Here is a 12,456-nt window from a genome sequence, read left to right as displayed (position 1 = left end):
GATGCAGCAGTAGACTTTTAAAGGGCTTTTTCACCTCCGTCCTTTCTGACATTCAACAAACGATCACTGAAACTGGCCCATGTCTTTCTTCGGCTGCTTTTATCTCATTTTCAAGCTGCCGGGTCTCATTGAAAACGCCTGCCACTTCCCTTCCAAAATTTTACCCTTTGATTATATCGAGGTTATTCAGAGTCAGTTTCCCCCATTCACAAGGACATTCTTTCAGCTCAGCACATCACATTCACTGGCAGTGAACGAATTGCGTAGATGTTAATGGATGAAGCTGAAATGTAGCTCCCCTTCCTGTTTGTGAAGGAACCTTGAGATGAATTTTCACATTTAGGAGGGTAGCAGGAACTTGTCTCCCGTCCAAACGGCACCGTGAGAAACGGTGTTTGCAGCTGAGGGCCCTGAGTGTTTGACGCACTCCCCCCATTTCCCCTCCGCTTCGAGTCATCCATACCTTGCAAAGAAAACTCATCTGAAGTGGGAATGGCTCACATGATTCCCCGCACGGACTATTTCTGTCTCCCAGGCCGCATCACATCCTGCAGCCCTTTTTCCTGTGTTAAGTGCAAAGTGAGGAAGCTGTAGTTTATCTACTGCGTTGGACTGAGAGCTTTTGCTGTCTTTCCTGTGTGTGACCCAGAGTTTGCGTGTTTGATTGTATTTGGTGAAAGCAGGCCTTTTATCATGTCCTTTTTCTTTTTGTCCTTCCATGTGGGCACATGAAAGACACTGCCAGGGTGTGTGTTTATATACACATATATACACGCAAATATGCGTGCGGGCATCAAGAACAGGACGGACCAATAGGATGTGAGTCATGCGGCCACAACAAAACCCAGCAACATTTATACCCTCAAACAGAGTTCACTCGCATCTTGAATCGGTTGCATTCGTGTCAGTCTGGTTTGGCCACCACAGCAACATGTCAGCGTAAAACACGGTGCCGGATCCAAACATGGTCCAGGCACAGCAGAGAGTTTCACCATCTGTCTGTAGCCGGATAAAAATAAAGCTAGCTCCAGGACACGGCCTCACCAAGTTGACGTTGACAGATCTATGGATGGCTGACAGATGTGCAAGCAGCTGCAGCTGGAAACAGTAGAGGACGAGATGAGAGGAAGTGCTTCGCATCAGAGTATCATAATCCCTCTTTCCCATTTTCTTGCAAGACGGTCTCCATAATTTTATAAAGTGTTCCAATAGGGCTTTAATCAGCTGTGTTCATGAACAGCTTCCATCAATGTCAATGACTCAATCTGTGATACTGCTGGACCCCTCACTTCATGCTGCTGTACTTTACAAGAGATTAAATCACCACTTTTTAGGCCGTTTGCTATTTCAAACATATTGAAACAATTCTAAATAATATTTACTAGATTGCATTTACCCTATTCAACAATTCACTTTTTGCTATGCGTTTGAGCTGGTTTTTTTTTTTTGTTTGTTTGTTAAAAAATGTTTTACTTCTGGTTATTTTAAACATCTATCCTGCAGTTTTAGCTAATTCTGTCAACTATTTGTCTATAACTCATGGTTTCATCAATGTTATTAATTTCAGCAAACTTAAAAAAAAAAAAAAAAAAAAAAAATCCATTCGCTTATCTTTTTGCCCCTCGCAGATGACTGCATTCATCTCCTTGTGGTTTAAAAAGCAACTAAGCTTTTAGTATTTTCACTGTGGATTCTTATTCATTAGTGGAGTTAAAAAACAATGAAACTGAAATGGAAGAGAATAACATTGGTCCCAGAAATGCTCCATTTCCCACCCCCTGTGCCTGTTTTCTATCAGCTTTAATGTAGTTACCATAACCATGAATAATGTGTGAACTCCAAACTCCAACATTTGTTTTCAAACATATAAAAAGAGCAATGATTTATTGAATGGTCCGAGACACAGCTGAACAGAAGTAAAGATTAAAAAGGGGATCAAGGGGGTCCTCTCCCCTCCCACCGCCCTCCTCCTTGGGTCTAGGAGCCTGGGAGCAATGTGGTCTCCAGATCTGATCACCAGCCTCCCTGGATGATCCTTAAAAACAAGTGTTTTCTCAAGAGTCGCTCAAACATGAAGAAAAAAGGCAGAGATGGATATAATTCCATCGATGAGCTGACAGATTTTCCAGGTGTTTGAGCCATGTGTTCTCATGAGTCGTCAAAGTCAAGGACTCCGCACCGGAAATATTTCAGATTTGTCTTTCATTAAAAACATATAAAAGCAACACAAGATGTTCCTGGAAGTGATACAGAGACAACATAAATAAATTACACAATGTAGATGAAATCATATACATATGATTATAACGAGCAGGAAACAAAACAGACATCACACAACAATGTTTAAAGTGTAATTGTTGATCACGCGTCATCGTTGCTCCCTCAGTGTTTTATTACCATGTGCCTTTGTAGAAGTCCATCAGCTTGTAACTCTGTTTCTGGAGTTCTTCAGTCCGACGACAGCGTAACATCTTGGCGACAGAAGAGGATCAAAGAGTTGCACTAAAGCAGACTGTGAGACGTCTTCCTGCAGTACACAAAGATACACACCCATAAAACAAAGTAGGACAATGAAAAACTGAACAAAAAACTCACCAAGAGAAAAATGAAAGAAAAAGAAGCTTGCTTCTCATCCCAGTTTGGCTTTGTGACCTTTTGGCATCCTTTGCTGTGTGACGTTCTTGCTAGTGAATCCTCCTGAGAGGCAACATCTGTACAAATATTGTGTCAGGTGGGCTTCCGTTCATGCGTAAAACAAGTTTGTCTTCCTTAATGGCTGAGTGCTTGAATGTAGAACTACAGCGACACTACAGGCTCGGCACCTCTGTACTTCTGCTGGGTTTATACTGTGTCAGCACATACAGTATAAACCAAGACAAGAACAGGAAACCCTGGTTCTCTACATGATTCCAAGATGGCTACCTCATTGCTAGCTTTCTTGTTACACAATTTAAATAGATTTTACTGGGAGGAATGTTAATCTGCATGTAAGTTTAACTGTATTAGTGTTAATATTCTATCTTATTTAGATTCCAATGGTGGAGGCCATGTAGCCATTCTGACATATTGGTGACTTCTTTTCACTGAGTGGGAAATCAGAAATTTGTCTCAAAATTGGGATTAAAAAGAAGCTGATTCCTTGGAGTGGCATTAGTTTGGCAGATTTGAATGCGAGTGTGTGTGTGTGTGTGTGTGTGTGTGTGTGTGTTCGTCTCTCAGGCTCAACATGCATCGACACACTAATCATCACATGGCTCACGTTCACACGTATACACCACCACCACTTTTCCCTCCTTGAGGGAACTCACTCACAGATGACCAACTTGACGTTGCACACACTATGATTGCATGACCCTATCAAGGAAGCCCATCTGACACACAATCTCATGTAATCAGAACTTCAAAGCCATCAGCTCATTTGATCGTATCACAGTGGTTCAGGCCAAAAATTAGCATGTTGTGTTTCCCTGGAGAGGTCGAAGACAATAAACTGCGAGCTGGCTTCAATTAGGCCGACACCTATTTTATCGTCAATGATCTGAATCTAAATTCTCGACTTCGGCTGAGATCTACACGGTTGCTTTCATCATCTAGGATGCAAATGTCAAATCCCAACCGCAAATCCCAAATCGTGAAGATGAGTCCAGCTGAAAAAGGAGAATAAGTAAGCCCTGTGTACCAGATGGCTGCTGGGTAATTTAACTGAGCATCTGCTGTTAATGACAGAATTGGTTTGAAAGAATGTTTTTTATCTCTTAAAAGAAAAGAAAAGCAAACATTTCTTTTATGTAATTCCACTGATTCCTCTTTTACTATTTTATTATAAGAAGTCAAATAGGCTTTTGATGAAGAAGTCATTTATGATTTGATCGAAAGGTCAATGTAACTTGTGGTGAAACCATATTTATCAAAAACAATTCTAATCATTAATAATTATTTATTTCCATGTTTTGTTTTGTTTTTTTTTTAATAAAATTTTCCCTCCTTAATAGTTTCCTCTTATACATAATGAAATGCCACACACTAAAAACATTTAAGCAGTTTAACTGTACATTGAGGCTGTAGGAAAGATTTTATCTAGTTTATTTATAAAAAGTCTAGGTTTTATTTGCAATCAGTTAAGATATAAACTATTTAAATATGTTCTCTCTATCATGTGCACACAAACAGCACCATGTGGACTGATGTTTAATGTCAGATGTACCACAAACTTCCCACAAACAACTCAGTGCAACCATAACAGTCTGTATAAACACATTCAAACACATTTTCCCCCTGTGACTTAACTCCCTCCTCCTCAGTTTCATCCTGGGTGTGGGTCTATTCAGTTTTTGTCTTATTGTAAAACGCACTTATGAAGTCATTTTACCTGTTCTTTCAGATAACACAGGCGGTCGAGCAGAATCAGACCTTCGATGCAGGGGGCCAAGGTCACCTTCAACTACACAAAAAGAAAGAACATTTACAGCATCTGGTTGTTGTTGTTATTAAACACATTTTTGGTCAAAAAATGTTCCTCCCCATACCAAAAATCCACCATGACTTGTCTCTTCTCAGTAACTGGTGGACGATCTCCAAAAACTATTCAACTGTTTAATATCTTCAAGGAAAATTGTTCTGTTGGTTGACACCACAATTAGCGGCCTGAGTTGAAACCAGCGGCTGCTTTTCCTCCTGTCCTCTAAAGTCATTCCTGTTTTACTTCCCTTGCAGATGCAATGATCTCACTTAATAGTCTTCAATTTATTGGAGTTATGCATCTCATTTTACAGGAAGGAAAACGTCCTACACTGAACAGAAGTAAAACAGGTTTCTGGGGTGTAAAGGTGTCTATAGTATGAGATTAAGGATTTATTTTTTTATTAGATTTTTTGAAGAAAAGATTAAGGATATAGGAAAGACTCACCATGTTGAAGGCGTGCATCTCTCCCATCCGTGGTGCATATCTGTCATGGTAGTCCTGGATGTCGTTGTCAGAGAGCTGAGGAAAAAGAGGAGGAAGGTGTCATTCTTCTGAGTCACAAAAGGAGAGCAGTTGGCGTGAAAGAAGAAAAGTGGCTGGAAAAACCATCAAGCAAAAGAACAAGCACTTCAAGCACCTGTTTCATTTATCAATCTGACATGAATTTGGATTTTTTCTAAATAAACAGCAGCTAGGAAACATTTTCCTTTTGATCATATTGAGATACTGAGTATTTTTGTTGCACTCTCTACAGCTTGTTTCTGAAAACAACTGCGGTATTCTGGCCCTGACCTTTGATTCATCCTGGTCCAGTCTGGTTAGAGCTCGACGAACATAATCCACGAATGATTTAGCCTTGGAGTAGACATTTCCAACTCGCTTCTCACTGGGGAAGAAAAACAGACATATGTGATTTCTTTATTTTATTTAAATTTTTTTTTTTTTCAAATCAAGCCTGAGAAGTCAGAGGCAAACTGTTAAACACACAGGACTAAACAGTGATGAATGGAGAAAACCAATGACTGTTCGATCTGAACCCAATGTTAGCCATTAAGCTGAAGGTCACAAAGCAGTGGCCAGTAATGCTCGTTGTCTGCACCAGGCATGCCTCATAAAGGCTAAATGAAATCTGGGTTGAAGAGAGGAGAGCAATGGCCATCTTACACCAAAGTTCTGGACTGAAAAACCTGAAAGTCCTTTGCCAGTCAAAATGCACAATAAACCATACCTTTAATGGTGCCATTCCTGCTCTTCCCCTATCGAATTCTGTATGAAAACTCATTTCAGTCTATAATGTGTGATGCTTGATCTTGACATGTTACCAACATCTGGTCTACTCCTGACTATTATGATTGTTGCACGGCTTGGTTCATTTGTAACCAAAATATTCAGAACAACAAAAACAAACAGTGAGTAAGATTTTGCCCTTTCAGTTGCAACTGTTCGACCTTATTACCACAGAAGGCACTTTTGACATTGTATGTGGACATGCCATTCAAATTTTATATTTTTAATGATGAAGCTAAATGTCATGAGAAATTGAATGAGGACTGATATTTAATTCCAGATGTTCATGTCTTGTGTTTTACCTTTTATAGGAGCCATAATGGTCCCTCAGAATAACGTGAAGGACTGCTCGGTAGAACAGAGACTCCATTTGAATCTACAGAAAAGGTCAAAGGAAACTTGATTAAATATAATGCAGTCTGTTGTATTTAAACATTTGCTGTTTCCTTATGACTCATCCAGCATGTGTACGAACACTTGATGAATATTTCTGACACTTTCCAAGCCTGATGCAACACAAGCAGGCAATCAGGCCTGTTTTTAGATTAAGCTTCCAGCTCCAAAAAGTAATCAATCTTTCCATGATTGCATTAATATTTATAAACATTCCATATTAATGGCTGCTGGTATCGTGTATCAGCCTTGGCCTGGAGCTCTGCGTTCTACATTTCAAATAAATACAGTGTAGTCAACGGGCTGATTGTTTGAATGCATGCAGGAGATCTACAATGAAGATAGTACAGTCTGGACTCAACACTTGTGTTTGTGGCTTGAAGGAATTTGATGGACTTGTTTTGATGGGTGCAAAGTAATTACAGTTTAGCGGAAAAGCATTGAACTCCCATTCATATGCAATGGTGACTATCGGTTTATGATAGCAACTGCAGCGTTGAGGTCTTACTTACCCCCTGGCCGAGTGAAACTCTCTCCAGTGCCTGTTTTGTTAGGAAAACAGTGAAGATGAGAAAAAAAAAGAGCTGAGGCTGAAGTCACAAAATGCCATCATTGTCAACAACACCAGATGTTTGTGTCAGAAACACGCTGCCATGCACATTTTTTCTTTCTTTTTTTTTTTTTTGTGGTGTCACCCTAACTTACCAAACATGCAGACATCCTGGCGTTTCTGCCGCAGAACCAGGACTGGTCACGGAGGTACTGACTCAGAGGGAAACCGCAGATGCCATGTAAACACTCTGTGGCGACACACACAGAGATAATAGGAGCAAAGCAATGTGTTGATTAATCCCTTCTTTTTTTAGTACATAGCTGCAATTTGACGATATGAATTTCAAATATTTTCTAAAGAATGTTCAAGTCAGCAAAGCTGACAGAGAGCTTCATATTTACCTCAAATAACAGTTTAAGTCAGTAAATGCATTTGCCAAAAGGTCACAATTCTAATTTAATACAAAACTGAACAGAATAATTAAGAAAAATAAACTTCTAAATATTTTTGCCTTAAAAAGCCAGAACTCTTGCCCTCTGGTTGCTGTTAAAACCAGCAACATTAACCACATATTTCTTACTGTAGCACACACACGTGCACGCACACACGCACGCACACACACTGATTTCCAGTGGGAGGGCACTGAGTGTGGCTGCTTGACAGCTTGCCATCCTTTTCATGTCACTTCTAAAAGGGTCAGTGACTGAGGCCAGGGCGCTGTGAATCCTGAGGGATGCAGTCAAAAGAAGCACTAATAACATGTGCAGCTGGGGCCGGTCGAGCACTCGCACAAACTTCTCTGGACATGCAAACACGACACCAGTCAGGTTAGTTTCTCCTCAGCCCAGGCACAGGCACTCTGAGGCGATCGAAGTGGACAGGCCTTTCCTTAGACTGCCAGGTGGATAACAGCGTGCACGCAGCGCTGTTTATAGTAACTAGCCTTGTGCTGACCACAGAGATCACATCTGAAGTGGCCGTGTACAAGCACTACAATTCAGAAAGACAAATATTTCTGATGTGCTTGTGTATGAGTGGACACGTACACTTGGAAACATGCTGGCTCCAGACCTTAGACGCCTGAATGTACTTACCTCTGAGAAGTTGTTTTTCTGTGAGTAAATAGCAGGCGTTTGGCCTCAGAATGTACAAGAAATATAAGATAGTGCTTCATTCCTAAAATAACCAGACCTTATAAATGTATAACTGCTTTTTATAATGAAGCTTTTGAGCCACAAAGCTCCTTCCTAGGGTGAGGCAGGCCACCATAGGAGCTGGCTTGCATCCCAGATTGCAATGCAAGGCCAACAAGGGAGAGAAAGTGTGTGTGTGTGTGTGTGTGTGTGTGTGTGTGTGTGTGTGTCTGGCTATTTGTGTGCATGACTCTGTTCCCTTTCTCAAAAGGGTTTGAGAAAAAAGTAGGGAAAGGAGTGTTTCCAATCAGCTGTTGTGATATCATTTTCTGTCTTGGCTGAAACCACAACAGATCTGATGACACGAGAGGCGAAGGTGACACTGTTAACAAGAGATGACGCGATACTCTACTGACTTCAGTGAGGCCGCCTTCCTTTAGATACACAGAGGCTACAGTCAAAGTATTAAGGCACATGTGGACGATTTCATACCTCATAAACTTCGGCGTGAGGAGGGGAATGAAGCAGGGATGATATCAGCCTGCTCTTCTGCATTTAGGTTAACAGGCAAGTTAAGGCAGCGTTATAGAATAGCAGTGTGGAGCTCAAGGATAACTAAATAACAGTGAGGAGGAAATAGTTCACACTGGATGAGGGGTCCCGTCTCTTCCAATGGATTCCTTTCCATATTAAAAGGTCAAAAAAAATCTCATTTTCAGCGGACTTACACAGTCACTAAATCTATAAATCCACTCTAATGGTTCTAACAGCAGGTTTCCAAAGTCAACTCCATCTCCAGAAGGGTAACTCGGCTGTGTCTCCAGAGTCTTAGCAGAAACATCTGACTTGTTTACTATAAGATATGACAATAAGTGTTAATGTGGGATGATCTGATATTCTCTTCACATTGGAATAAAGTGATGACTCGTACGATGAGGGTGGCTGAGATGAGAATGAAAAACAAGGAGATGTATAGAAATAGAATGAAAGACAGCGATGTCTGTGCAGAACAAAAACTATATGTTATCTGTGTGTGACGAGTGCACTGCCAGCTTAGCAACACGCACAGACTCAAAACATTCTAATCTGCATGTGGTCACGATCTCTCTTTGACTGTGTGTGATTACCCTGTTGGTCGAACTCCTCAGAGAGCAGGTGATAGCAGCAGCCCACGCTGCAGACTGCAGCCAGCTCGGGTTTGGCCACAAACATCCTCAGGGTGCTGGGAGCCAAGTCGCCACATGTGTGCAGGCCAACCATGACGGCATCCTGGAGTTTGGTGAAAGTGTGCATACAACAGGAGGAGGAGGGGTTTGGAGATTGATGGTGAAATTTATTAGCGATGATACCCTGCCCATTTGGCAATCATGCCAGCAATGCAAACTCCCGCCCAGTGCGACAGACTTGTAATTTAAGGAGTCACTGTGGGAATCTACTGTACTTGCTACTGTCCGGCTGGACACTTATCTGCCACCACACACGCAGTAAATCTATTTTCAATATTGGTCTTTTTTTCTCCTTTTTTTCCCGGCGACTTTGGATCTGCTCACCTCCAGCTCGCTGATGAGCTCTCTGAGCTCTGTTTCTGCAGTAACGTAAGATGTGAGGGGTGAAAACACGCTGCTGCCACTGGCGGTTCGGTTCAGAGCTTTCCTCTCAAGGTTCTCCTTCTTCCTCCTCTCCCTCTCCTCTGCGCTTAGCTGGCTGGGGGGAATTCTAGGACATGCAGTCTGTATCACATCCACAGATAGCGCACTAAGGAAGAGCTCGTCTGTTTCTGTATTCAGTTCTAAATGTCTTTCAGCTGCGGGGTTCACATCTGATAACACCTTCTCTTCCTCTTGTAACTCATTTTCTCCTCCAGCACATGAAACATTATCGTCTCCATTTGATCCAGGCTTTATTTCTACTAACTCATCCCGAGGTGAATGTGTTTCCCCTTCCTGTGACCTCTTGTTGTGTTTCTGATAGGCCCTGGAAAACTTCTTCAGCTTCCTGTTTCTTTCCTGAGCGCCATGAGTGTTAGTGCTGGAGGAGTCAATGCCATAGACCCGGAGACCATACTTCAGGGACAGGAAAGAACTCAGGTAGCCTTTCCCTGAGCCCACATCTATCACCTGGGTGGGGGAGTGGATGGAAGGAAAAATGTAATCCACAATCATCAGGGTACTAAACAAAACTTCCTTGGTTTACAGTAAACTTTAAGGCATGTAAAGGAACTTTTAAAATGTTACTCTACTTGTTTGACTCGGCAGTACTGAGCCAAATAGGCCACCACCTCAGACATGGACTGGACCTCGTGAGATTTCTTGGAGTTCATGAACTCATCTGGCTCCAGCTCAGCGCCTGGATTTGATAAAATATGAGAAAATGTTGCATATTTACCCAGAAATAAATTCTTGTTGAATCCTATGACAGCACCAAAGTTACAGCCATAACTGAGCAAAGCTTGACTGGTGTCCTATTCTCAGCGTTCTTCCTGTTCCCTATTCCCTACCTATGTCTGCTGCTGCAGTGCCAGACTCAGACCTATTTTCTCTCAGGACCTGCAGTAGCTCATCTCTGCTCCAGCAGATTCCAAGGCCTGGAAGTGAGTGGGCTTTGGCTGCCTGCAAGAGTTCATGGAGATCAACCAGCCGGTTTGTATCACTACAAAACCCAAATCGGGTGCTGGACCGCTCTGCTTGTGAGGAAAAGACATAGAAATGAGCGTGAAAAAACATAGTGGAACATTATATTCATGTCTGTGTATGCAGGGGACACTAAAACTTAATACATTCACTAAAATTTTAGTACAAGACATAAAACCACCGAAAGGGTTTCTTCAACACCCAGTACAACTGAAGGGAATGCCTTTTGATTTTGTGGTGCCTTCAGCAGTGAAAATGACATTTTTTAGGATTTAAGAGCAATAACATTTTCCGATGTTCTGGTTACTGCTGGATAATCCACAGACCTCACTGTAAATGTGCTTTCATTGGAGTTCCTCCCAACCTAAAATGGGTGCCCATGAAAACTGCTGACTATATGTTCTCCCAAAATTAGATTAAATCAAAAAAGATGGCAGACAATGCCAGAAAACTGTTCACTTGGCTTGACAGCGCTGGAGGTAAGTGTTTCTCTCTTGTAAACTGGGCGACCCTTAACATTTAAATTTTAAAAAAATGTTTAACCATGAAAATAAGAACATTAATTAGTGGTTTGGTTTTTTTTTTTTTTTTTAAAGAGTTTTTGTGTTGCCACTTGCCAGGTTGTGAAAAACACATCTGGCTGGTGTTTATCATTTCTATTTGGCAAAAATAGACTGTATGTTGGCAAACTAATCAATACTTTAATACTCTGTCAAATGTCCAGACCCTCAGCAGCCAGTTTATACAGGTTAAACATGCCTATAATCCATGTAGGGCTGCACTTTTGATTACTCTGTCTGACATTTTCTTGAGTAAGTGATTGTTTGGGCTTTAAAATGGGAAAAAGGGTAAAGGTTCCCAGATATGTCATCTGTTTTGCCATACCAACAATTTACAATCCCAATTTATTTTTATATAGAGAGAGGCAGCAAATCCTCCCACAAAGGAAGATGAAAATATTTTCCAAAACTATAAATTGATCCTGAAGATCAATATGGCGGATTTATTAACCGGTTACTCATTGTAGCACTGTTCATGAGTAATCATTGCGGGTGAAGACCAACCAAAAAATCGTTGTAATCAATGAAATAAAAGCCAAATTTGAAATAATACACGAATTATTTATGAAAATGTATGTTTATGGGTAGGTAGAGGCATCCAGGGGTAGTCTGCGCTTTTAATGTTTTCTTTTTATTTGCTTTTATTGTCTGCTGTGCTGCCACACTGAATTTCTCTACCGTTTCCTTTGGACTCTGGCTCCCTCTGCAGGTCGCTCCCGGAAGTGACGGCCGACAGGACTTCCTGTGGTGTCACGGCCACGAACCGTCTCCACACGTCCTGCGTGTAAAACTCCACAGTGTGAGCGTTGGCGATGCTCAGAGTCGCGGACAGAAAGCGCCTGACTTCGTCTATTCGCTGCTGGACTTCTCCCAGAGTGTGAGCGGAAGGCGCCATGTTGGCCGGAGCGGAGCGTGGAGGAGGACCCAGGCGTTAGTAATGGAACCACGAAAACTGCTGCTCGATGGTTGGGTGGGATTCCTGCAAGCAAAATCCCAAAATCCAAAAGTGCATAATAGCTCAATAGTAGCTCATAATATCCACAGCTATATATATATATAAAAAAAAAGCAGGCAGATTTTTATTCGAAGCTGACTATATCTAAAATGAAAACAGCAGCAATCGGGACAGTAAAGTCTTCAACAACCCTGGATCTTTGTCAGACCACCAAACACCTCGCCTGAAAAAATCAATATACATATACAAATAGTATATGTAGTAATATGTAATCTGTGGATGATCTCCCAAAGCCTTTAGGGATAATTTTATTTTACATGTAGTCATCTGTTTATCTGTATATTTACGTTCTCACTTTGGTTTCATTAAGTACAGTTTTTATAAAACAGGGATTTGATGAATTAATTAATGTTAAAGTAAGATGTAAGATGATACACTCTGATGATCTAACTGGTAAGATGATGAAAAAATGTCTGCAACTAT

The 12,456-nt window shown here is 41.3% G+C and overlaps 1 protein-coding gene across 3 annotated transcripts; it reads right to left on the bottom strand.

The window, feature by feature from the left end:
- Positions 1–1,885: 1,885 nt before the first annotated feature.
- On the bottom strand, positions 1,886–11,913 carry mettl25 (methyltransferase like 25). Of its 3 annotated transcripts, none has more exons than XM_029495571.1 (13): positions 11,697–11,913; positions 10,326–10,508; positions 10,068–10,174; positions 9,379–9,945; positions 8,956–9,097; positions 6,848–6,942; positions 6,655–6,684; positions 6,052–6,125; positions 5,255–5,348; positions 4,907–4,981; positions 4,370–4,441; positions 2,398–2,527; positions 1,886–2,237 (listed from the first exon to the last, which is right to left on the bottom strand). In XM_029495571.1, exons 1-12 carry the CDS (start codon positions 11,911–11,913, stop codon positions 2,420–2,422), a joined length of 1,764 nt encoding a protein of 587 aa, XP_029351431.1. In that variant the 3' UTR covers positions 1,886–2,237; positions 2,398–2,419. The 3 variants fall into 3 exon arrangements, with proteins under 3 accessions (XP_029351431.1, XP_029351432.1, XP_029351430.1); XM_029495572.1 differs by having other exon boundaries at positions 1,886–2,035; XM_029495570.1 differs by having other exon boundaries at positions 1,886–2,527.
- Positions 11,914–12,456: the final 543 nt, after the last annotated feature.

The sequence above is a fragment of the Echeneis naucrates genome, chromosome 23 (genome assembly GCF_900963305.1).
Source record: "Echeneis naucrates chromosome 23, fEcheNa1.1, whole genome shotgun sequence".
NCBI lineage: Eukaryota > Metazoa > Chordata > Actinopteri > Carangiformes > Echeneidae > Echeneis > Echeneis naucrates.
The sequence above is the reverse complement of the archived record's forward strand: the minus strand, read 5'-3'. Positions and strand labels throughout refer to the sequence as shown.